General features: G+C 39.5%; 2 protein-coding genes and 1 long non-coding RNA gene across 4 annotated transcripts; 2 read left to right on the forward strand and 1 right to left on the reverse strand.

Annotated features, from left to right (window-relative positions):
* Positions 1-276: 276 nt before the first annotated feature.
* LOC149115541 (uncharacterized) lies at positions 277-2,221 on the reverse strand. Its single transcript, XR_016206080.1, has 2 exons — positions 2,161-2,221; positions 277-1,946 (listed from the first exon to the last, which is right to left on the reverse strand). It is a non-coding gene; the product is annotated as an uncharacterized LOC149115541 (long non-coding RNA).
* A 314-nt stretch (positions 2,222-2,535) lies between these two features.
* Positions 2,536-13,313, forward strand: LOC110051214 (uncharacterized). Its single transcript, XM_089285016.1, has 7 exons — positions 2,536-3,113; positions 5,907-6,168; positions 6,650-6,936; positions 7,640-7,822; positions 8,057-8,226; positions 10,989-11,201; positions 12,025-13,313. The coding sequence occupies exons 1-7, from the start codon at positions 2,790-2,792 to the stop codon at positions 12,278-12,280; spliced, it is 1,695 nt and encodes a 564-aa protein (XP_089141142.1). The 5' UTR covers positions 2,536-2,789; the 3' UTR covers positions 12,281-13,313.
* Positions 13,314-21,540: 8,227 nt separating this feature from the next.
* On the forward strand, positions 21,541-25,362 carry LOC110051119 (uncharacterized). Of its 2 annotated transcripts, XM_020757096.2 has the most exons (3): positions 21,541-22,309; positions 23,098-23,328; positions 24,321-25,362. In XM_020757096.2, exons 1-3 carry the CDS (start codon positions 21,905-21,907, stop codon positions 24,381-24,383), a joined length of 699 nt encoding a protein of 232 aa, XP_020612755.1. In that variant the 5' UTR covers positions 21,541-21,904; the 3' UTR covers positions 24,384-25,362. The 2 variants fall into 2 exon arrangements, with proteins under 2 accessions (XP_020612755.1, XP_089141156.1); XM_089285030.1 differs by having other exon boundaries at positions 23,098-24,394.
* Positions 25,363-25,694: the final 332 nt, after the last annotated feature.

Below are 25,694 nucleotides of genomic sequence, written 5' to 3' on the forward strand. Positions count from 1 at the left end.
CCGCAGGCAACATCTTCATTTTGATCATTCTTTCACGAGTAATTGCGGTTTCCATGGTTTTTGACGAGTGTTTGGAAAAGGCAAAGAGTACAATCAAGCCAGCTTTTTGTTTCTTTCTGTCATCTCACGAATAAATAAAGAACAAAATATCGGCCAAGCGAAGGAAAGAATAATCAGATCTTCACTTGTTTTATGCCGGCCCTGAAGTTCAGTGATTGGTGGAGTATTGTCGTGATATCCTAACAGAGCTTCGCATATCAGTTCACAGTCTTTCAGTTGTTTTATTTTCCGTGTTTTATTTTCAGTCCAGAAGTTTACAGAAATAATGAATAGGTTAGCGGTGCCGTTCTGTTGATTAAGACCTGCTATTCATATTCAAAACGGGCATCTAGAACTTGTCATGATAACTGCCTTTACTTTATTTCTCTTTCTTTCTAATTGGCAAGAACTGTCGAAAGTCTCTTCGTATTTGTGTGAAGATACTTCTCAAACACTTTTTTAGTGCGAGTAGTTTCCTAATTCGCCGGGAAACAAGCTCAAAACAAAGTACTTGAGACTTTATGGTCGAGAGACGAATGGGAAGGCGTGTTTGACGAGGCCATTTGGCAGCTGTGCGGACCAATATCGCCAAAAGTCTCAATAAGTTGGTGCTCGTATTGCTAATGTCCGACTCCCTAAGGTCGGCCATTAGTCTTCTCAATGGTCAGCATCATTACGCATTTATCAAATGGATGACGTCACGTGAATTGCGTTAAATATTAATGAAACGTGCCGCGTTTGGGCTTATTTCTCAAGACCGGACTGAGTGATGTATAACAATTATAGTCGTGTTTACAATACTAACGAGCGACCTTTTTAGATGTAAATTTTTGACCACTTTGTCTGCCTGTATGGCGAAGCAGTTGCGTTGTTTTGAAAATTATCTTTGGGCGTGTGGTCGGTCCGTTTTGGAGGCCAGTTTATCAACTCTATGGCTGGTCTGACACGTCATTTGCATGTTTGGCTTAGCCACCCTGAAAGAGGGTTCTGCATATAAAAGAAACTAACCCTCACATTTCAATGATAATACCATTGTTCGCAGCCAAGCCCACGACTCAATGCCATGATTAATTTCACAAATTATTTCCTTCGTCTTTCTTTTCAGTGGCGGCCATATACCCGTTTTCGTGACAAAAGCTCAAGCTAAAGGCTGCTAGCGCAGCTGCCCCCATAGTGGAAAACGAAACCACGTGAGAGCTTCATTGGCTAGGATGCAAGTAGAAGTGTATATCGGCGGTTTTAGTGGCGAGCCAGTCGGTTTAGCTAATTGATGCAATATGTCATAGGCTGCCTAGCTAACTCCAGGCAAATTTCCACGAACACTGTTCCAATATAACGAGTGACAACGTCGAGGGAAGTAATTAAAATTTCACTTTTCATTTATTAGCTGAACAAAGAATAAAACCACAATGGAAGGCCCGTCAGCTGCGTGATTGGTTCAGGTGTTTTTGAGCGAATCATGAAAGACAAATTCGTTTTCTGTTTGCAAAGAAACTTGTGTCCTTGCTAGTACTAAATGTTCGATGCGAACGCGTCCGGACTTGCTTCAGCGCGCTTGAATCGTTGAAGCTTTCAGCTTAGTGAGCAACATCTGAAGTGCGGTTAGAAACTCTTGTCAAGAATAATATTGGAAAGAATTTTTCAATTCAAAGGGCCTTAAGGCGAAAAGGTGGTTATATTGTCATTTACATCCACCTAATGTCTTGGCGCAATATACATTTCTGTCCTTCTTGCGAAAGTTCTTTCTTTTCAGGGCTGACTCAAGCTCTTCGTTTGCGATATTTCCCAGAATAAAGATTTACGTAGATTCGGATTTGTGTGTGTTTGACGTCATCGATGCTTTCTGCTCGCCTCTGTCTTCCCTGTTCACAGAGCCCTCGGCGATGCGCTCCAGTGTTTTGCGACATCTAACAAAAAAATTTGGTCTTGAGCGCAAACGAAGGAAAAATAAAAATGTTTCAGCCTGTTTCGTTGTAAGTCCAACAATGGATCGTCCAAATAAAAAGCTATTTCTACCTGAAAGAACATACATGTCTACCCACAGAAGCTCAGAGGCCCTGCTTCGTTGCGTCGCAACCAATGAAAGCGTTTGCCTAAACCCGAATAACCGAACCAACTTACCCGTTTCAATAGAGATAACACCAACAACTATGATTCTTTTACCTTTAAAAAAGCACTGTCTTACGTCGAGCTAAAGCCAGCGATCGAGTGTTTCGAAACAAGAGGGAAATTAAATAAATTATAAAGGGATTATGTTTCGGGGCGAATGTCACAGATATGTTGCCCACTCTCGTAATCTTCTCAAGTCGAGTTCTTTCTCGATTCGCCCAGAAGTTTGTGACGCGAATCAGCAGGCCTCAGAGGTCAATGGTTCTCCACGCTGTAGTGCCCTGTTCCGCTAGCTATAGTCCCTTGTTCCGCTAGCTTTTGCGTTCTATTTTCTCTTTCGTGGAGATAGCTGTGATAATTATGTTTTATTACGAACACCAGCCCAGCTACCAAGAATTCTAAACACGCGCCGACCACGCTGATTGGTTCGGAACATGTCATGTCCGATGTGAGCATGCGTAATGCGACGGGAAATGCACGTGTCAAAAGAATATATAAAAACAACAAAGCTTCCTTCTTAGTCTTAGAGATATTGTGTCATTAGCAGGGAGGTATCCTTTATGTTTTTCTATTTATCTAGAGCTTTTATGTCGGCCGCAGTCATTTGGGTCCCTTCGTAAGTGTGGTCCGTTGAGAATAGAATGCCATCAAGCATGTTGGACTCAAATCTTTGTCCACCTAAAGCGAAAAAATTCGCCCATAGTTGCCGAAACGCCAGCTCTGGGAGGTTTACATACTGCGTACCGCCTCTACATAGATTATCAGCGAACACAAGGATATTTCAGCCCGAGGAAATGGAGTCTAGGATTATTTTGCCGCCATCGTTGTTGACTCATTTAAGCGAGGAGGTTCTTGTTCTTATTTTGGAGTATTTGGACTTCAGGAGTCTTGTAATGTTGGGCAAAACTTGCCGACTTTTTCACCGACTCTGCCTCTCGAATCTCATATGGCGTCATCGATGTAGGGTGAGTGAGTGGTATTTTTGAACTATTTTGTCAGTGTGCACGAAGCAAGTTATTGTTTTAGTATTTAGCTCGTTTCGTTTTGAGTTTCTGTGCTATTCAGCTTGGTTTAGCCTTTCGGATCAAGCGAGAGAACGCCACCCTTACCTCATGACAATCATGGGCTGTGAAATTCTCGTTTACAAGTCGTTCACTTTTCCCGTTTATTGAACGGAATATTTTTGCAAGGAGACTAAATTTTGAGGCTATTAGCAGTCTTTCTGTGAGGAAATACACAGAAAATCTCATACAAGAGTGTCGAGGTGCCATCCTCCCCTCCCCTTTGTTGTATTCGCTCTGAAGTAGGCAGCAATGCGCTTAAATTTTCCATTTCCGATTTCCAAATGCCATGCGGTAGTTGTACCCGTTCGGGCAGAATATCTGACAGAAAGGCGGCCTTTATTCGTGAAAGTCTTAGGGAATTCTACAATACAAGCATTACTGAACACGAAATATTTCTATTTTGGTTGCTCAGTTGCTAAGTTTGTGATATTTTGTAGAATACGTGCGTTATAAACATTCGAGTAACGAAGAGGGCAAGTGCTTTCATTTAGGTCTAATATATTATTCAAGATGTGAAAGCTGCCAAGAAATTCGAGCTTTATTTCTCTTGTATATTTCTCTTTCAAGCCGTAGGGTAAATAGAATGATAGAATCTGTCGACCAGGGGAGCGAGAAAGGCTGTCGGAGCGGTTAAACTGACTGTGCCTATTCACCGCCTGGCATATCCGGGTTGGGAGGAAAGAGGGTGTTTCTATTCGTCGGCGTGCCTCGTTTCATGTAATGTTGGTGGGTTATTGAAATGGTAATGAAGAGATCGATTTCAGTGAATCCAAGTGGTTGGTGTTGAATAGACGGCTTGTGTTGAATACTGCGAGAGAATAGTTGTGTTCTTGTGATACTTTATCGCGCGCTTGTCATATCTCTCGGACTCGGCGCTACCCTTCTCTCATTTCAACTCCAATCAATTCGCTTTCGCTCCCGAGACACTGGCTTGGGACTTTCAGTGCCTTTTGTAAACACGGTGTTGATTTTGCATGGTACAAGAGCTTGTCCAAGTGGTGAAATATGCACAGCTTTTTTGAACAAGAGGACATGAATAAATAAATTGAGGCTTTTTGAAAGGAAATTAACGCGATATTATCGGCACCGGAATCGATTGTTTTGTGTTGCTTTGGCCAGGCCTACAGCAGCTGCACCATGTTTGGCCACTGAACTAGATCCACTGTTTTTTTTTCCCTAGAAATTCTCTGCTTGTCGCTAATTGCAGATAATTTTTTCCTCTAAAGGAAGGAGGTAATTTTCTAGTTTATCTTATGGTAAATCTCTCTCTTCATAATCTGCTATTTGTGTGGAACGCGAAGGCAGGCTTCTTCGTGCAACCGTTTTCAGTTCATTGGGGGGTTTTCCCAAAGGCTATTGTTGACTTGCTGTGCTTTCCGTTGCTTGAACATTTCGAGTTTTCTACTGCACAGGACACAAGATAGTGAAGGTTCAGGGGAAACTGAGGGGAAAATAAAGGAAATGTAAAATCTTTGATGGAACAAACGCAAATGAAACTTTTACACGAAGTTCTAGGCAAGTCAGACTTACTAACGTTTGTGTTTGGAGTAGCATGATAAATCCATACAACAATTTTGTTTTCTGAGCATCTGTGGATCAGTGGCCACTACACTACAACAGCAATATTTTTTTCAATGGTTCCGTTATTGTTCTAGTTAAGAAATAGAAACAATTTCAGACTTCTTGATTTGATCTTGTTGAAAATTTCTCTGATTGAGAATGTAGGGTTCATAAGTTTTCTTCAAGTTTGCATGGTACAAAAGTACTTAATTATTCAGATTCTGCAGGACTGATGTTCAGTTTTACCTACAAGTGAGAACTCTAGCAAGACAAATGATAAACTTTGTTACTGAATATTTCTCTAAGTATGGGCACAGTATTGGATTTTGTTGTCGTTAATAACCTGAGGTTTGCTCTTGCAAAAAAATTCAGTTTTATAAGATTATGCTGATTTTCTTTTCCTGCCACTCAAGCAGCCAAATTCTATGATGTTCCATGTATGTTACATAGAAAACATCATATTCATAGATAGATTTCCTGTAGCAGACAAGAAGTGATCTGTTTTCATCTATCTGCTTGGCTTAGATTGCAAATTTTTGAGGGATTAAGTTATTTTTTTTTCATTATCAGTAAGCTGTGATTATTTCATTCCGACTATTTCTCCCTTTGCTGGTATTGTATATATTCAGGTGCATTCTCTTGCTAACTGGGCATTTTCCATGATATAAACAACGGGACAACTCTTCACCTTGGGTGTATGTGTGTGTGTTTGTGTCAGTTCACTGTCTTCATGTTTTTGCAAATTTTGTCAATTGTTTGTTGTAGAAGAGCAGAATTTGTTTGAGCCTCCCCCAACAAACTAATCCTTTAGTTGAAGAGTAGAGCCTTTCAAGTCATTGATCCTGCCAATAAACCATGCATCAAGTTTTGACCAATCGCAGCGAGCAGATTTTATGTGGAAGCCATGGCTATGTTTCTGGACATTTGTATTTATCTTTTATTCAAGCTCTCATAAACCATATTGCAATATGTTTAAAACTAAAAGACATAATATTTGTGAAAGAGGGTTTGGCATGTCTTGGAAATTATCCTGTTAGTCTGTTTTTTATGACAAACCTGCTGTTTATCGTCTAGAAGACATGAATAGCTTACCATCACATTATGTTTGAATCTGGTTTGACTTCTTCATTTCAGGTGGATTTTGGTCTCAAAACAAGGTGGCCTGAGTATACTTACATTTACCTCTATGAAATGTTCTACAAAGCTGAAGTACTTAAGAACGATCATAATTTTTTCAGACCAGTCAGTCAACTTAAGACATCCGTTATTGTTTGGTATCTATTGAACCCCATTCCTCCTTCTCAAAGTGTAAGCCATTTAACGGCAAGCCAAGCAAAGTCAATATGGGGATTGACAGATGAAGAACTGGAGTCAAGTTACCATGAATCTGACAGAGGTGAGTGTTTATCATTGTATAGTCATGTGCCTCAAATAGTATTGCTTAAAATGGAAGAGAATATTATAGGTTTGGCTACATGCAGTAGTTATATGAAAGTAATGATGGAATTGCAGCTTGGTTTTTAACTTACATCCTGTAACAGTTAACTTATCGAGAAAGTTCAAGGTGTTGCCAAACAAGAAATTGTTTGTTGTTTATCAAATGCACAGATACATGTACACAATTCTGTGAATTGTATTACACAGAAAGTGACTGATCTTGCTGCAGAAGTAAGCTTTCTAGGCTTCCTTGTTATATGGACATGAACTGTAGAGTTGCTTACCAGACTAATTTTACAATCTTTCTCATTGCTTGATAAATATATGTAAATAAAATTATAATTGAACTGTCAACTTTTGGCAGTTACTTTTCCCATGCCACAGTCTTGACAATTTCAGGTTTTGTTGTTGATGTGGATATGTTTTGTCTTCCTTTGCAGAACGGGACATACAAGAAGACTATCCCTCTAATTACTATGAATGGACTAGTTTATACAAACTTTTTGTTAGAAAACACGGTGGAATTAGACAAATGCAAACTTATGTTCTCAAGCGATGCTTGAGAAATCGGCAAGCTCTTGAGGAACATTTTCAACTTTCTTTGCACTCTTCACGGCAACAGAAATGGTATCAATTTTTAGAGGACAGGGATGCTGGAAATCGAAAGGCACTAAAAGCATTGACAGAACACATGCCAAGAGTAACTCATAGCTACATGTTACACCAGGTATGCACATACAAGTTTGAAACCTGTGACAATCTATATACAAGCGAGTTAATGTGTGAAATCTTAGTTGATTTTCATCTTCAGTACATGTATATGGTTTTCATAGCAGGTGAATAGTTTCATTGTATTTTGTTCTTTTGACTGAAATTATCATGGGGCAAGCAAATGTTCATTTATCAAGCAGCGAAGGACTGGAACAGCCTCCCGTGTGAATTAAAAGACACACATGTTTTATCTATTTTTAAAGCAAAACTGAAAACTTTTTTGAATGATTTTAGCTAATTTTAATCTTTAGAATTTTAACTTTTTAACTAATACGAACTCTTTTTACTCTTATTTATTTTAGCTTGTAGTAATTTATTAGGTAACTCTTATTTATGTCATTTTTAGGTGATTTTTATTTCAGAGGGCTCCACCGAAAACCGCCTTTGGCGAGTTAGATTCCCTCACTAAATATTATTATTATTATTATTATTATTATTATTATTATTATTATACATTTGTACACGAAGAACACATTGACCCTCCTTTACTTTACTCTGATAAAGAGCTGATCCGATATCTTCAGTAACATGAACACAACAGACAATTAACGTTGCCTTGGAGAGACCCAAATGTGGTATTCTCTATCGATATAGACTTTTCAAGGAGGAATGCTTGACTTTGTTATTAAATGGTTTTCACTTGTTTCTTTACACACTAGATCACAGCAATGTACATTGACGGTCATCTCAAAGGTGGTTTTCAAACTGTTGAGGCATATGCTGGATTCTGTGGCTACTTCAAGAACTGGTTAGATACCAAGAGCATCAAGCTCAGTGTACCACGGCAAGGTGAAATGGTGGCCGAGGATTACAGAGCATGCCTTGAGTATGTCAATAGTGAAGTAAGTTCACACTACAACAGTTTTTCTCAGAAATTTCTGAAACGTTATAGTTTGTAATGATGATGATGATGATCATTATTCTTTCATTTGACAACCAGGTCTTTCACCCAAAAGTGTATTCAAGATTTCTACACTTGCATATTCATGCCGGACACACACATTTTACTGATGAGCTTGGCTACTCAGTTGTTTGGTTATTCAAAGTATGAACTGAAATATTCACTCATCTTACAGCTTGCAAGGCATGCAGAGGAGATTGAATTGACTGTGAATGATTTTATGAGCAAAGCAAAGCCATACATTGAAAGACTCCATGAAGTCTGGATGTGGCAAAACCAGAATGATACAGCTTACAGAAAGGAGCACAGACCATCTTCCGTAGTCAGGAGGCATAAGTGTTACAGGTAAAGGACTAAAGATTACTTTAATACATTCTATAAAAGCACCATACAAGGTAGACATTTAACTGTGTGATCCAGTCAAACAAACGAACATCATCAGGTTGTCAACCATTTTATTTTCTTATTTCAGGAATGAATTAGTAACTCTAACTGGGGAGGGGGGGGGGGGATGTAGAGAGGGGAGAGGAGGTTAGCCTTCTTGGTGCATTCTCTGGTTTGTCTGATTTCTTTCTCTCCTGATTGCCATTAATCTCCTTTGTGTAATGTACTGCATTTGCTCACACAAAAACACCAGGTGGTTGTTCATGACCATTCAGAAATTACAGCTGACACTGGTCTCCTGTTCTACTCATTGTTTTGAAGTCATGAGGTTCACAGCTTTTCAAATAAAGGAAGTGTTTGTTATTTTCTTCTGAAGCCGATACACACCAACTTTGTGTAGCAATATCTTATTAGTTCATACAAGAAAGTTGTTATTCTAACATTTATGCGAGTATTCATGGTGTGCTTTTGATTGATGAGTGTTCGACCCTGTCACAGGTAGTGACAGAGTTAACCAAAATAGTTGAGCAGAATTTTTAGTTTTCTTGTGATGATAAGGTAACCACCAGACTGTGAATCTTTATTCTGCATGACTTCTAGGGGCGCAGCAGCAATAAGAAGCTTTTTTGGAACGTGCAAGAACCCCTTGTGTCTTATTTATATCCAAATTTCAGTTTGGATGGCTTTGGTTTATACCTGAACTTTACCAGTACCCCAAATATTTTGTTCAAATGAAAAATTTTTGTCTTGGCTCATCTGAACACCTCATTAGTAACTAAGTGAAAATGTTTGTCTGGCTTGTGCCATGTTGGCGATATTGGAATCTGTATTAGTATAATTTCTTAGTCTGGAAAAACCCAAGCCATAAAAGTTCGAGGTAAATAAAGTAGAAAAGCTAACTTGTTAGCTAGTGTATTTTGTCGCTTTGAGCATATTTCACAAGCTCTGTGAAGTCCATTGTTAAACATTGCCTGTGGCTAGGAACAGTATTGAACCAACCTCTTGGGATGCCATATTCACTGACCAATCCAAGTGATTAGGACTTATTTACCACCATCAAAACAATTTGATGACATTTTTATTGCATTTGAGAAATGATGGCACAGCTGGAGACTGTATATTCAAGAGACTAGTTAGCTCATTTTTACCTTGTGATGCATCAAGTGAAAACTTAATGAGCAAGACAAATACAGTCACACTAGTTATTTGATTTTTTGTTCCCAACGACACTATATTGAAAATGTTAGGTATGACAAATATCACGGGACCTTTTTTGTTGAGGGTATTTGAATATTCCATGGTTATTTGATCCAGCTGCAGTCTGCACTTAGGAGCACAGACAGAACAGTGTTTTACTGCTACTGATGGTATTGAGATCGCGTCGTTTGTATTTTAATTAATGATCCACTTGAAGTAACGTGGTGGCGCTCTTTATGTTTATTCACGAGGCAGATAAGTACTTCAACTCAATAGCACAACACTTCACTTTGTTCTTTCAGTAGTTTCTTTAGGTAGAAGTTGGCAGTAAAGCTTAGCATAAACCTTTTCAGGGGACCGCCTACTTTGTCTCGATTTTTAGCGACTCTTAGTGAAATCTTTGCTCAGCTGTTTAGTGTGATTTTGTTTAAAACGACCAACGAACTCGCTGTATTTTTTGGCGAATCATGGTCTATTTTCATGTTAACATCAAGTGGTTTCGCGGCAATCCCTCGATATGGAACCTTAGCACATAATCAACAAACACTTAGACATATATTGCATTAGCAGTGCAGTTGTTCGTCACTTAAACGTATTTGCTTTCGGTCGTGTGCTAAACAACGAGGATCACAAAACCCATGCAAGCGCCTTTTCAAGTGCTTATCACTTGAGTATTTTGATGATCCCTGATATTTGAACTTCTGACAATAATCGAGTCATGATTAGTGATATTATGGCTGTATAATAAAGCCACAAACCCAACATATCAAGCAGGCCGCCATTCCTTTCATTGTCATAAGAATCGCCCTCGAGCTACGTAAACTATATTACTGTGAAAGCATTGAGCTAAGTGTTGTGGTGACAGCCACCGCATTCTCTCCCTCGCGGCAGATTAAGTAAGCAGAACGTCTTTTGTCAATTCCGATTTGTAAATATCAAAACGTAGCAACGCTTCAAGTCCTTGTGATATTAGAGTAGGATTTTTTCAAAAAATGTTTTCCTCATCACGTCCTCACTCCACACGCTCTGATGCGTTGAATATTTGAAGAAAGAACTTCTGACCTTTTTTCTTGCTTATAGGTAGCTGCGTTTCAGCCGGTTTCGCTCACTTACGCTATCCCAGTCATAAAAGATTAGTCTGGCGATGGAAGTGCGGGAAATTTCGTGGGCCATTTTCAGTGTGGCACTGACTGGGTCAAAGCAAGGAAAAATTAGTATAACACGAATGTATTTTTGAAACTCGTAATAAAATAAAGTTGGGCTAAGGAATCTTTTATTCCCTTGAGCTTCCAGTTCTGTTCATGACAAGTCTGTAGATAAGCAAAAACGATGATATCAGATGAGAAGTTAACTTTAGGATTTCATTGTTCGTTGTTGTGAAGGAAATGAAACTACTCAGTTAATTATCAGTCGAGTGCTTGTCGTATTTTTATGGAATAAATTTCCCGCGTAACCCATTCTGTACTTCACGTGAACAACTTTCAATAGAGTTGACCGTTTTATTCATTTCTTGTGTTTTCTTGTAGGGAATTTCTAGAGAAAGGTAACCTGGAAGACTTCACCCGCCTCAAGATGTACTTTGAAAGAAAGGAGATTGTTGTGGCCTGGTTTAAGGAGAACAGTTGGTTACATACACTTCTTGGAGATTTCGTCATGAGACCGCTGAAACCCGCGTGTTTATCATCAGAACTATCTTCTTCTCACTTCTCGTCCGATTGCGTGTCAAACTTGGTTCAAAGGTAAGGATTGAAAACACGTTTTCCTCCAAATAATCCAGTGGGCGTTACGTGCTATACCGCGAGACAGCCACGTTCCGCGCGTGTTAGTCTGAAGTATCATGGACTCTATTCGACTTTTAGCCAGTTTGTTGTTTTGAGTTTCAATAAAGCGACTGTGTGCCGATGATTTGGTTGTGCATGTATATATGTTCAAGGACAGTTGCCGCTTTGTAACATGTGACTTCTTTTCACGAGATTCGCGCGAAAATCCCAAGACAATGGAACAGAAAAAAGCCTTGTTTAAGCTTTTGGTTGAATAGAATATAGCGTAGCTGGAAAAGAAGGTTACTGCTAAAAAACATTTGCGGCACGAAATTTTTACGAATGAAGATTCACCCCATACGTTCAAATAAAGAGAAGCATTCTTTCCTTCGGTTGTTGTTTTGATTACTGTCCAAAATATTCTTTATTTCTCGGATATTGGTCACAGCTAAGATCACGAGCTGCGAATAAATATATAGGTCAGAGATTTGTCGTGGTTATTTTGGCCATGGTTGTTCCATAATCTCCAGTATTAATGCCACATTGAATAGAGCGAAATTGCACGCTATGGAAATGAATTCTATCCTTGCCTGAGGTTTTTATGGCTCACACCGCCACTAAACTTGTGGTTTCCTTCTCAGACTGTGTTCCTACAGCGCCAGTGTTAAGATTTGGGTCTTACCGTCTTGCATTGTTAGTAGTATTTGTTGCTAAAGGAGAAGCCCTTGTCAGTGTTTTTATGCTCCATTTTCATTGGGTTGTTGTCTTGTCTCCGCTAATATCAAACCTCTTTCTCTGTCAGGTTTTTGGAGACTGGATTCCGGTCAGACTTCAACAAGATCCGAATGAAGCTGTCGGAAATGGGCACGCTTCAACTTCAGAATCTCGTGCGAAAGTCTCGTCAGCTGCGGGACTCTATTCAACAAGATGTCATGAAGGACGACTGTGTTTATGTCAGTGACTACGAAGACAGGAATCTCATGAACTTTTTTGGCAATGTTAGAGAACCTTTCACAGAATACGGGCGACGAAGAATTGAAGTCGTCACGTTGGATTAATTAGGTAGCAAACTAAGAACGATTTAGGGTGTTCATCTTGTATTCCTTATCTACCTTGACGCTGTCTAATTCAAGTCTTCTACTCCTTGCCTTGCGAGCGTAACAACTATACACCGTTAGCTTTTGATATAAAGTTGATGTTTCTGTGGTATTTTCACTGCTGCCGCGGTGTTTCCTTTCCCTTAATCGCTGTGTTTTTTTGATGTCTAGCCATGTGTATGATTGAGTTGATCCTTTCGTTAAACGTAGCTTGTGACGTTCTTGTTTCTACATGCAATGACATCGGCCAAAGTCGCTGACCGATAATCAGCTATAACAGAGAGACTTGTTAATGTCTTTCCGCTCTATTCGTATATATATTTAGGTCCCAAATTAACGAAGGTTTTTTTTTTGTTACAGCTAAGTAAATTATTTATTATTTCCAGTTGAGCTTATTTTGTACAGTGTGGATGCTTCGAGGAAAAAAAAAACAGAAAATAGAGAGATTTCAAAGTTAGCATACACCAAGCCATATTTCGCGCCTCAGCTATTGTATATTGTGGGACGTCAAAATTAACTCGGGGGGAGGGGGGAGGGAGTCGTTTGATCATTTCGTCCTTTTGACCACGCCTAGGATGTCTTTGATATGGCTTTTTGAGGACCTCATTACAATGGGTTCTATCTAAAGTGCGGCTTTGTATACTACGTGTCTCGTTAATTTTGTACGAAATATTTTTACATGGAGTTAATATTTTCGGAAGACTTGTATAATAGAATATTTAAGCTTATTGTAATTTGTTGAGAACTTCCGTCCAGTTTTCAAGAAAAAATATGAAAGAAAGAGGAGAATTTGTTTTTTGCCGGCCAACTGTCGGTCATGTTAATGTGAAAAAAGAACCGTACGATTTATTTATTATCCAAAGGAATATTTAGTGAAAATTATCTAATAGACCATATCTCGTGAAGCTTTAGATTATCATCAGTTATTTACTGCACAGCGCCAATACCTCTTCAGAATGAGAGCAAAATACATGATTAAAATTCAGTACATTGACATAGTGGTTGAGTGGTTTGTGTAACTAAGCGTTAGCCTGCATTCAGACCTCTACTGCCATAAAAGGAAACAGTGGACTTCTACACGCAAGGATCGGTGGGAGAATTGCCGAGGGAGTGGGCGCCATCATATCAACAATACAGTAAAACCTGTATTAAAGTGCCACTGAAACGAAATTTTCGTACTCTCTTTTTTTAGCCCAATTTATAGTTTCAAACGTGCTTAAAATAATGGTGAACTTTATTTCTGTCAAATCCTAACGGAAAGTGCTCTTTTTAGCTGCTGAAATCGACTTTTTGGAGCAAAACTGTGTCCGGGCTCTGGAACCGAGTTTAAGGACCTTGTGACGTCACTGGTTGTATTCACGCAAGAAGCGCTTAAGATTCTCTCTTGTTTTCACTTGATTCATTTAAGTTTATTCTTCATACTGTCGATACCTACTAGTTTCCTACCTTGTAATTTCAGTCCAGCCTTGACAGGAAATACACATCATAAACGTTGGAGGGCGCCAAAGAATGTAGATTCACCAAAATGAATGCTACAGATTAGAACAGCTCAGTATACTTTTCGAACATCTTGAGTACTCGATTGGAGATTTCGAAGACGAGTGTGGCAACTTTTGTATCACGTCCTGAAGCCTAAACACGATATTTCGTCGTCTGTTTTCAGCCTGGTTCTGAAATTTGGATTCTCACGTTTATCTAAGGTCTATTAACAAGGTTCGAATATATCCTCGGCAACTTTGCTGCATTAAAAGCCGTAAGCGCATCAGCCATCCGCACAATCATGAAGTTATTAACGGTCCACAAGCTTTGAGTCGAGTACTTCTTTGCACACAGAGAGCATCTTTTTATGATACTAATAAGTGAGAGTTCTTGTGGTAGACAAAATGTATCTTTGAAAATTGTGATCCGCAGCAGGGTTTGCTTTATCGCCGCATACGTATCAGTGTAAACAAAGCGGGAATTTCGCTTCTCTTTTACACGTATTTCCCAATTGTAATATTTCACGGCCGATGGATAACTTGGAGTTCTTTAGCGCATACTTATGTCTATGATCTTCATTTAATAGTATTCAAGTTCAAAGCAATTCGTTAAACGTCACTAGTTTATTATTTAGTCGAAGGTTTATTAAACAGAATTTGAACTAATTTGCATATATGACCTTTCGCCGCCGACATTGTCACGCTTTCTCTCGTTTCCTGAAAACATATAATTGAAGGGTTATGGCAGCTAAGTTTACCTTTATAGTTTAAATTCGCTCCCTCATATAAAAGGAGAGGGTTTCTTAAATTGTTGCTGTTGTGATAACTTGTAGGATGTAGCAGATACAACTAGACTAAAGGTCACTGTGGCACAATCTCGTCCGCGGTGAAACTCACAAAGCGTCCGGTTTCCTCGAAGCGAAGCGACTCGAAAACTCGAAACGTTGTTGCTACGATTCGTGCAGCAGCACTCCGGATAATATTTTCAAAAGCCGCTTTCTTTTGTTTTCATGTCTTTTAACTTTATGAGTGTAGATATTGTTTAATTGAGTGCTGGCCATTTCACTAAGAGTCCCGATCATTTTGCGATCTAAGAACTCCCACTCGTTTGCTTGCTTACATAAAATATCCAATTAAATAGACTGAAAAGCCCCAGGATCGACTCTCCACCTCTTCATGTCTAAGGCTACTGTTATTATCTGCTTTACAGCCCTGAGATGTCCTTAAGATGTTTTTTGGGGGGCTTCGAACAGTATTCCCTTCTCCCATAATCACTCTAAATTTTCAGCGCGGCATGAGAGCAATACAACCAGTGACGTCACTAGGCTGTTTTGGCCGCGCCAAGATGGCCGCCAATTTTGGGCTTAACCAGCCAATTTCGAACGGCTGAAAAAGCAGTTTTCGCTTACCGTATGCGAAAAAAAAGTCTGCAGTGTTCCCAAGTAAGGTTGAAACTTTATTACTAAGCAAAAATCTCACATACGAAAATTTCGTTTCAGTGGCACTTCAAGCGACCCCAATTTTTCTTCCCACACTTACTGTAAACTAAACCTGGATTCAGCGGACACCAGTATTACGCCACTTTGTTGCACAAAACCTGCAATTAAGCGGGCACTGGCTTATTTTACTTCTAAAGGTTCAGCGGAGACTCCTTAACATTCGGTTTAATAGCTAGGTGATTATTCCAGATTGATGCATTGATTGACTGGACATTGTACTATGAGCAGTCTTGGCTAGTCTTTGATCTTACACTGTGTTATAAAAGGGTTAATAATTAACCGTTATTGAACAAGGTACTAGAACCTGTTTTGAGCGGACACCCTGTATTAAGCGGACGCTAGTGTGGGTCCCAAGGCTGTCCGCTTAATACAGGTTTCAATGTACCTATTTTGTGACGAAACCACAAGAAAACAGGTGGGGCGGGTGAGTTATTACAACAATGGTTTCTCAGAGAAAGTCTGGAGCCAGGTGACGCTTAGATGACGGACTCGGCCAGTGGACCCAATGAAAATCGATTCCACTACGTTCTTGAGAGTAATGCTTGGACAGGTATCCGTAACGAGCTGTCAGAGTTTCCACAGGTCAGGAAATGCTCAAGGAAGACATTTTCAAGTTCAGGGTGAATTGACATACAGAGGAAAAGTGAAATTATAGCACTGCTGACGGCTGTAAGGGGAGGCTGAAGGCCTCTACTATATCTGAAACTGGCTAATTGTTTAGTTAGTGAAATTTTATTTTTATAAGGGAAAAGTCGGGGAATTTTGACCATTGATGTCTGCGGAAATCATAGATATCCCCCGGTACATGTGGATAATTACAGTGAGCCCCTAAGTCTGCTTGCCAGCGTATTTCACGTGATTGTTCAGTGAAAAAAAGCCGCGACCCTACAGCGTGAGGACAAAGGACGCAAAATTTCACTCCCTAAAAATAAGTTTTACGCATACCAGCGAGCGTTTGCCTGTCACCTGGCTTACCTAGAATAAGCCCGAGTAGATATTTTGAAATTTCCCATGACAATCGTTGATGAGCTTTGATGTTCTGGCGACAGGCCAGTTATAATGCTAAGATACCTTCAGCAATTTTTCTTATTGCACATGTTGACAAGTGATATAATTTTGGACGGACAGCCCCTGCGCCCCTGTTGCAATAGGGAAAATTAAAGACCTTAATTTGACTTTAACAGTTTCCTCTCCCTTCCCCCTCCCCCATGAGGAAAGGTGAATAGAATTTATAAATAGGCAAGAGTTTCAGTAGCTGAAGTAGTGGTTAAGAGAGGGATTACGATCTGGACACCTTGATGGGATCACGATGTGGTTAATATATTTGAGAGTTGACAGAAATCGCAGCGTAGTAGAGCGATTTTCAACACTGAGTTTCGGAAAACCATGGTTGGGAAACGGTGCGAGTGAGCGTTTGTCTTTTTTCTGATAGGACGTGTAGTAAAGCAAAACTAAAGCAAAAGTAAAAAAAACGCTGTATAGCGGCAGTACGTTTTGAACTGAACATTTCCATCCGCTGACCACAGTTCACAGTATTAAGGGCTCATAAGACATTTTGCCGGAAAGGGGTAGACATAATTAGACAAAGTGACATGAGTATAAGGACTAAGCGTGACCTCTGCTGCTCAACGAGATGGCAGTCAACTGGATAGAAAGGGCTCTTAAGGTGGCTCAAAACAGTTTTCTGCTTTCTGGAGACTTATAGAACTAGGTGCGATTGTTCAAGCTTGGAAATGTACTGTTTTGAATGGTTGTGGTATTTTATTAAGTAACTCTCCACTGTGCCTTTCTTTGTGTTTAAGTCATAAATCAAGGTTGCATTGTCCTGTTGCATAGCAACAAACTTGACCCACTTTTTACCATCAATTGTATGTATCTTAAAAACTAAGCCAGGAACCCCATATTTTTTTTTTTATAAAAATCTTTTTATTACACACAGAAAAAGAAACAAGCAAAATTATAAAAATTCTGTGGAGTGGATTTTTCTTGAAAATGGAAATTTCCAAGTTGGAGAAATCCCACTCTACAGTTTTTTATTTTTACAATTTCGCACATGCATTTCGCTTTTGCTGTTGAATATTTTTATGCATTAAAAAAGTAGGGTCACCGGATCAGTTTTTGAGATAGGAGCTTCGTGAAATTAGGTATTTTAGCGTGCGTTCTATGCGCAAATTAAAATCTCGACTTTGCAAGATCGCCCCTTGCGCACGCGCGAAGGCGGTCCGCTGATCAGTAACCCCGCAATTCCACGCGAATAAACGCGAATAGTCTGCGAATGGTGTTTTCTTTTTCGCTGTTGTCGTTAGCAACATAAGCGGTAAAAGAAGAGTACCATAAATACCCGGAGGATAGACTAGCCAAGTACAAAGAACGAAGAAAACTTAGTAGCCCAGCCTGTCTTTTGTATGCCCCACCTTTCTGATGTAAGAAATTATTAAAGCCTGTTTCATTATTTAAACATTATCCACCTTGTGTAGACATTAGCCAATATATGTGTTTTTTATATATATCCCACCTAAAGCTTTACTAAAATTCGATTAACGTTAAAATAAGAGTGTCGGGCATATTATACACATGTACAAGATATCAATACAGCAGACAACCTGACTTGTTGCACGGTGGCATGCTTGATGTTGTTGAGCAGCAAAATGCAACAACTAACGAAAAATGTAACCGACATTGATGCGAAATTCCGGGTGCGAAATGTAACAACTTTTGATACAAAATGTAACATTAACCCGAACTGTAACAATCTTTGTCGCAAAATGTAACAATTTCTTTAACTGGAAATGTAAGAACGTAAAATGTAACAACTCTGATCTTAATGTACAAATTTAGATCTGTATCAGCCTTCTTGTCACTTCTTGTCGACCTTGACATCTCTTGTTAGTCAAATCATAGTTAATCACTGAGAGGCTAAGATTTCCTTGACCCTGCACATCTTTTGTTTCATGCTCATGGACTATGCATGAATTACATAATCGCAATGCTTCTACATGTATTGGCTAGTTGTATGAACACGCATAACCGCCTTTTGTATTTTCCCAGCTTTTGTGCAGGGTCAACAGCCAACAAAAACATCAGTACAACTTTGCCAGGTTCTCATAACCATTGCCTCTATTAGCTATGGTCAAATTAAACAAACTTACTCAGGGTCACTTGACCAGTTCAAAATTTTATCTTGTTGAACTGAATTGTTCGTGTTTGTTCATGCCAAGTCCGCGTCTGTTGGTCCGTGCTCTGAGAATGGACGGCAATATGATATCTTCTACAATAAAACACAACATGTCGGAAAGCACGAATAATTACTAACAACTGTCAGTCACAGCTGGAGACGTTACAAGGCACATGACTTTGAAAATTGTTTATATTCAATTTCATTTTAGCTAGTCTTTATTGCAGCAGTGACTGTGCTTGTGTTCTTTGTTTAATGATCCAAAAAAGCAACAGTACATTTTAAGTAAAAGCAAGTGATGTGAGTAAAGTAGTAGAAGTCGTTTAACCATTCTTCCTGCTGTATGTAGTGTTAGCTAGTGGCAAGGAAACACCACATTTACGCCTTCAGCACCTAATCTGACACCCGCTTCTGCTTAACTTGTGCTCTTCCAGTGTTGTGACCCTTCGTTCCTCTTTCCCACTTTACCTCTAGTACCCGGGGGGGGGGGGGAGGGTACTCCCCTTTATGGGCTATATAGGTATGTGCCGCGGGATAGGGTATGGTTTTTTGAGGTTCTCGATCCTTAAATAGGGTATCATTTTCGCCCATGCTGGCATAGTGTCCCGGTGTGATCCTTAGATAGGGTGCCTAAATTGTATCAGCTAAAATAGCAGTGCGTAAACACCCAGAAACGAAATAAAGTTGACCCGTTCAAGCTATTTTGAGTTTTGAGTCGGGTTTGGGTCTTAAATAGGGTATCAATTTTCGTTTGATCCATCCTTAAATAGGGTCAGGGTTTAAGACCTTTCGCGGCACACACCTATCCGAAATTTATGGGAGTACCCCCCCCCCGGCTCTAGTACCATCGATAGTAACATAAACAGCAGTTTATTAATTTAGGAATCCGAAAAATCCATACTTCATAAGGTTTAGACCGCTAATCGAAGGATAATAGCTACAGCTGTGCTGAGGCAGTGCTGAGGTTGTTGGGGGTTGCTACGACTTAAGTTTAGCCAGCCGCACACACTGAATACAATATCGAAAACGTTACATCTACGTTGTGTTTCGCGGTAAGGAAGTTGTTACATTTTGGGTTAAAAAGTTGTTACAATTCGCGCAAAGAATTTGTCACATTTTGTTTCAAAGGTTGTTACAACTCAGTGGCGGATCCACACCTTGAGCTAAGTTGGGGGGGGGGGGTGGGTTAGGGTTAGCGACGTAACTTGTGTCCAACAGACGTAATGTGTCGTATTCGTACCTTCTCAAACTCATTAATAATTTACTAAGTTTAAACAAAGGAAATCATGACCGTGACGGTGTTTGGATATCTCATCTTAATTAGCATAGATTTTTACGATTTTATTTCTCCGTTTTCTCCTTTGTTTTGATAGAGAAGATATATCAAACACTCAAGACAGTGTTTGACCACATTTCCAAACACCTCAAAGTTCGTCAAAACTACTCCGCTGCACGTCGTATTTTCAACGCTCTTCTCGGTGTTTGGAAATGTAACACGGTCTTTCGTGTTTGATATTTTACTTCGTGGAGTTGGATGGAAATTCGAATTAGTTAACACAGTGACCCTCCCGCCCAAAGAGATCCGGTGAGAACCAAAGGAAGGTCAAAAACTGAAAGTTGTCACGACAAAAGAACCCTTCTACCGCATGAAATACCTTACCGACCTTGGAAGAAAGTAGGAACCGATCTCTTTGCGATCGAATTCAATTCAATTGGTTTTAGACAAGCTGCTGATACCAAGTCAACTAGCGAAGACTTGAAACTCAAGAACCACTTCACACATAGGGACATCCAGATCAAGCGATCTTTGACAATGGAACAAGGCAAGTTTCGCTTGGACATGAAATTCCAGCATACAATCAGTAGTCTGGGACAAAGCGAGTCCAGTAGAGAAGTAAAGTCTGCTCTGAGCACAGCAAAACGGTTCCTACGCAAATCAAGTGAAACTGGTACTGACCATAATCATCTTTTGCTATTCAGTACTACAGGAACACTCCAACACAATTGGATCCAGCCCGGCCCAGATCGAAGCTGACGAGTAGAAGAACAAAAACCCTGCTTCCAGCACCAAATTGACCAACGGGCCATAAACTGGTCGACCATAAACTGGTCGAAGATGTTAATATAAATAATTTTAAGACTATTTGCTCTTGCAGCCATTAAATCTTTTGTGTAATGTATATTCAGACGTCCTAACTTATCTCGACGAGATTGTACTTAATCTATTTTATTTTATCTTTTACCAACTTATAATTTTTACTGTATATATACATATTGTAATTATTTATAACGTGCTTTTATTATGTTATTTTCAACTCCTAGTATAGTTCCACTGTTTCAGGAGTATACTTATTAAAGATTAAAGATTAAAGATCACTCAGCCAAAGACCTACAGCCCCTCTGCTTGTGGGGGAGGGGGGCTGAGGTGGTACGAATGGAGCTGCTATGTCCGAATGAGACGGAATCGCGCAAAGCTTCAGTAGTCGAGAGAGGGGACTATAGTGCTCGTACACCGTACGTAGAGACATGGGACGCTGGTGTCTCTAAAGATCACGAGATCAGTATTCTGTATTGGCTCTTGAAGGATGGTCGGTACAAAATGTGGACCCCTCAATCTGGACCCCTTTTTGGACCCCATCTAGTCCAGATGGAGGTCCAAATATTGGTCCAGAAGGGGATCCAGAAGGGGCCCAGAAGGGGTCCAGATGGGGTCCAAAAGGGGGTCCAGTAGGGGTTCCAGATTGAGGGGTCCACGTTTTGTACCGACCCCTTGAAGGATGTAAATTAAAAGCAGAAACCGACACAACGTGGGGCTCTCCATTGCCTTCACAAAAAAACAAAACGAAACAAAAGAAAACAAAAACAACAACAACAACAATAACTGACTTAGGGAGTTACTTGTGATTTTTATCATAACCTGTCAGGGCAAGAATTCACCGCCACCAATAATCGTACTAAAAAGAATGTACCGTTTAGTACAGGCCGCGTGGTAGACTGGGCTCTAATTCACCAGTCCGACCCAGTCCGACCCAGTCCAGTTTGTTTTGATCTGATGAAACGCCTGCTACTTATTGTATTCAACGTTTCGGAACGTTTCATCAGTTTTGTAACGGCATTTCAATTTCTTCGGCATCGCGTTAAATAGGCATTATAAAGGGTTTAAAGGTAACAACTGAAGCTCAAGGTGTAGAAATTCATTTATAGCCATTGTAGTGAAAAGATGGTAAATTAATTTAGGCCACCACAGTCACTGTTAAAAGATGCAATGCCCTTAGGAAGGCATTCGTCTTAGTAAGATCAGGTGGACAACGAGCAAGCACAATGATGAATTTTATATGACCTTTCAAATCGAATACGCTTAAAATATGAGTATGAGCAGCGATCTCAATTTGGATGAGATATTTTAACGTTAAAATCATGTCAAGCTGATGAGATGGATGTACTCCAAATTTTCCCAACCGAAATTATTTTCAAGATTTTCGGCTGGTTGGACTTGACATCTTTGTGTTTGTGTCGAAGACTGTCGAGAAAATGGAGGAGATACGTTAATGAGTATCTTGGAGGCGTAATGTGTTTGGATTTTGTTCCTTATGAATCGATTCTGACAGAGGATGGGCTGAAGCATATGCTAAGATACGTCAACAATTTGCGAGTTCTTCATCTCGACTCATGTTGGCCATGTGTTACAGAAGAGAACTTGTTTGTGATCGCCAAGAACTGTAGCAAGCTGTCAGTTCTAACAGCAAGCAGATGTAAGGGAGTAAGTGATGCTGCCCTGGAAACAGTAGCAAGATACTGCAAGCAATTGGCAGAGCTGGATCTAAGTAGCTGCTTTAATGTATGGAAGAGACATCTTAGATGCTTTTAATGTTCTTTTTCCAAAAATATCTGGACAGGCAGCCAGGCACTTGTTTAATGAAACTACAGTTGCTTTTTTATAGCAAAACTGTTTAAGGACTTTTAGGCCATGTGCATAAAATGTTTTGTTTCCCATCACCTGACCAAGCCAGATTTTTTGAATAAGTACAAAAACAAGATGTTTTGATTGATTGCCTGCTCCCATTTTGGAAATCTTCAAGTGACTTTGACCCTTAAATCAGTCCTCATAATGGTCTCGTCGATTAATGCACCTTTTCGATAGTGGCTGTGGGAAATCTATAACTCACTGACTCACTTACACAAGAGAGAGGGCGATGGGAAATGAAATTTTTTATGCCAGGAATGGCCTTATCAGAAAATAGCCAGGCAAGCAATTCTAGGCACATGTTCAACAAACCTACAGCTGGGGGCTTCAAGTGGAAAGCTGTGTAAGAACTTGTTATTTTTATATTTTTTTGTAACAGCCACAACTGTTACACATTAAAGTTGTGATGGAAAGAGAGTATTTTAAATTTTTTTGTGCTATATGTTCATTCTGCACATTTCTGCCGGTTGGACACATTTCATCATTAATTTTTTGCTCTGAATTGTTTTACAGGGTATAAAAAACACAATCACACACAAAAAAATCATACTTTGATTGACTAAAATAAAACTCAAGATTTCTTTTGAAATTCTTTTTTAGATCTTGCAGAGTGAGATCCTTTGCCTTCTTCAATATACGACTTTTTTTTTTTAATATTTTAGATTTCTGATCAGGGTGTAGTAGCCTTGAGTGAGAGATGCCCAACTCTTAGAGAGCTTCATGTGAGCAGCTGCTATGGAGTAACAGACAAGAGTGTCACTGCATTGGCAAAGCATTCCGGTGACTTAACAGAGTTAGATGTCAGCTGGTGCTTCTCTGTCACTGATCAGAGTGTTAACAAATTTCTGTCACCAAGATGCAAGCTGAAGCTTCTAAGGATAAAGGGTTGTGCTGTAAGTACCTCCATGGTCTCGAGCTTGTTCAGAATAGCATCTTTTCTGTTTGCTTGGGAGCTAAAACAGAGTACCCAGAGGCTTCTAAACAGAAAGAAGGAATTATTGAGTAGTCTATCTAGTAATTAACACTGATCATCAGCAAACACAGAAAGAACACATTTTTGTCCATCAATTAACTAGCTGGCACATGCAGAATGAAATCCTGTCATGTAAGTCCGTAAGTAGCCTTTGACTGGAATGGAAGATTCTGTTAAGGTCCATAAGTGGCAGCTCACGGATTAAGATTTTTGTTGTCAAATTGCCAGTTGATGGCAATCATTAATAATCAGTGGTGATCACTTTTAATTGATGATAATGACAGAAATGCATTGGCTGGAATCAGCTCTTAAAAGAAATATTGTGGTTAAATGATCAGCAACCTTAACTTCAAGGCCATCAAAACACTAAAGGCTGGTTTTCACTAGCGACGGAATCATAGTTGGAGTCATAATCAGAAATGTAGAGCAATACGATCTAGTGAAAAATCAAATCGACGGAGTCGGAAGCAGAACACCCATTGCGCTCTCAACTCCATCCCATATGATCTAGTGAAAACTACATTGTTGGAGTTGGAAGCAGAAGTGGAAAATTAAACCAATCACAATGCTTGATTCTGGCCTTGTGATTGGTTGATTCTTCCGCTTCTGCTCCTGACTCCGACAATCTAGTTTTCACTAGAACATAAGCGACAGAGTTGTAAACAGGATCGAATGAAATGGAAATGTTCTAATTCTTCTGACTCCGATTCCGTGAAGTTTATGGCTTTGCTTACGACTCCAATTTTCAATTTTCATTAGGTCATAAGTGCTCTTACGACTCGGGCTATGACTCCAACTCCGACTCCAACTCAGTTGCTAATGAAAACCAACCTTAAATGACGAGGAGTGCAGAGCTTGTATTAATTTTATTGATAAAAAAACATAAATGATGTGATATCTTTGTACTTGCAGGTTACACAAGGAATGGTTTCTCAGCTTATGGCCAAGGGAATTGTTGTGAACAACTTCTTTTAATTATGTAAAAATTTAGTAAGTAACTGGAACGTAAAAGCTAGGATGGCCAATTTGAAAACTGGCATCTGGCATTTTGAACCTACTGGTTATTTTGGGTTTAATATCAGGAACCTTGTTTTTCAAAGTTGTATCTGTAATCCATTTAGTCGGGGGTTTCAATAAAAGCCGGTTGCCAGCGGTCTACCACTGCCTGTAGGACCTCTTACCGCCATCTGTTTGGATTTCATTAATGAAAATAAAAATGATATTAATGAAAAAAGCAAATGCAGCAACAACGACGACCACTGAAATGCTACAAAAAAGTGGGCAAACTAGGTGTTCCAAGGAAATAGCGTACATGTTGTTTGTAGTCGCCAATCAGTGTTATCACTGTTCATCTCAGGATACCTAAGACATCTGCATGATTTAATAATATGATTAAAATTTTCATTATTTAATGATTATTGAATAACTTAATGATGAACCGTGGGAGAATCAATGAAAAGTTGAAAACGAGGTTTGGTTTTGTAAGAATATTAGTAGAAAGAATTTTGTTGTAAAGTTTATCTCATTTCATTTTTTTCTGAAGAGTTAAAAATCAGTTTTTTGCCATGTTGGTACATTTGAATGAGTAACAGAGAAGTTGTACTTGTTTTAAGAAAGGACTTCAAAGAAATTACTGCCTAAGTGGATATCAAGTGTCACTGAGAGATATCTGCCTATAAAGGTATTCAAAATGCACCTCTGCATCAAAAAATTATTAGTTTGTCAAAAAAAATCCTGCTCTGTGGTCAATAAGAATACCCATCAACAGCACGCTTTTTGATGCCCAGAATGCTGGAAATCACATTTCTGAGCTTCTAAATTTCCTAGGAGAAAGGGGCCTTTACGCCCCTTTAGTGGTCACAGCTGCCTATTACACCTTCAGTGGCCGCTTATAACTAATGTTATTGAAACCCCTGTTAAGTAATTAAAGGGTAATAAAGAGGATGTTGCTGCTGCTGCTGTTGTTGTTGTTAAAGTACAATTCAGAGAGTAATCCTGTTCTTATGTTGTTTCAAACTGTCCAGGTCTGCACTCTCCACCAATGTTTTATCAAAGGAATATAAATATTATCTCTTGTTTATTTGCTGCTCCCTACCACACCTCTGTAGGGTTGATGGGATTTTAGACCCAAAAATAATAGTTAACTGAATTAGGGACCATTCAGATAAACTTTATTTGTTATGCCGTAGAGGGGTAGCGGGGCAGGTGGGATTTGATAGCTACAGTAGGTCCTGGAATATATTATGACCCCCTCCTCTGTATTACAATTTTTTACCCTCCCCCCTC

This window comes from Orbicella faveolata, unplaced genomic scaffold (genome assembly GCF_042242905.1).
Source record: "Orbicella faveolata isolate gen_17 unplaced genomic scaffold, um_ofav_v1 contig_13, whole genome shotgun sequence".
NCBI lineage: Eukaryota > Metazoa > Cnidaria > Anthozoa > Scleractinia > Merulinidae > Orbicella > Orbicella faveolata.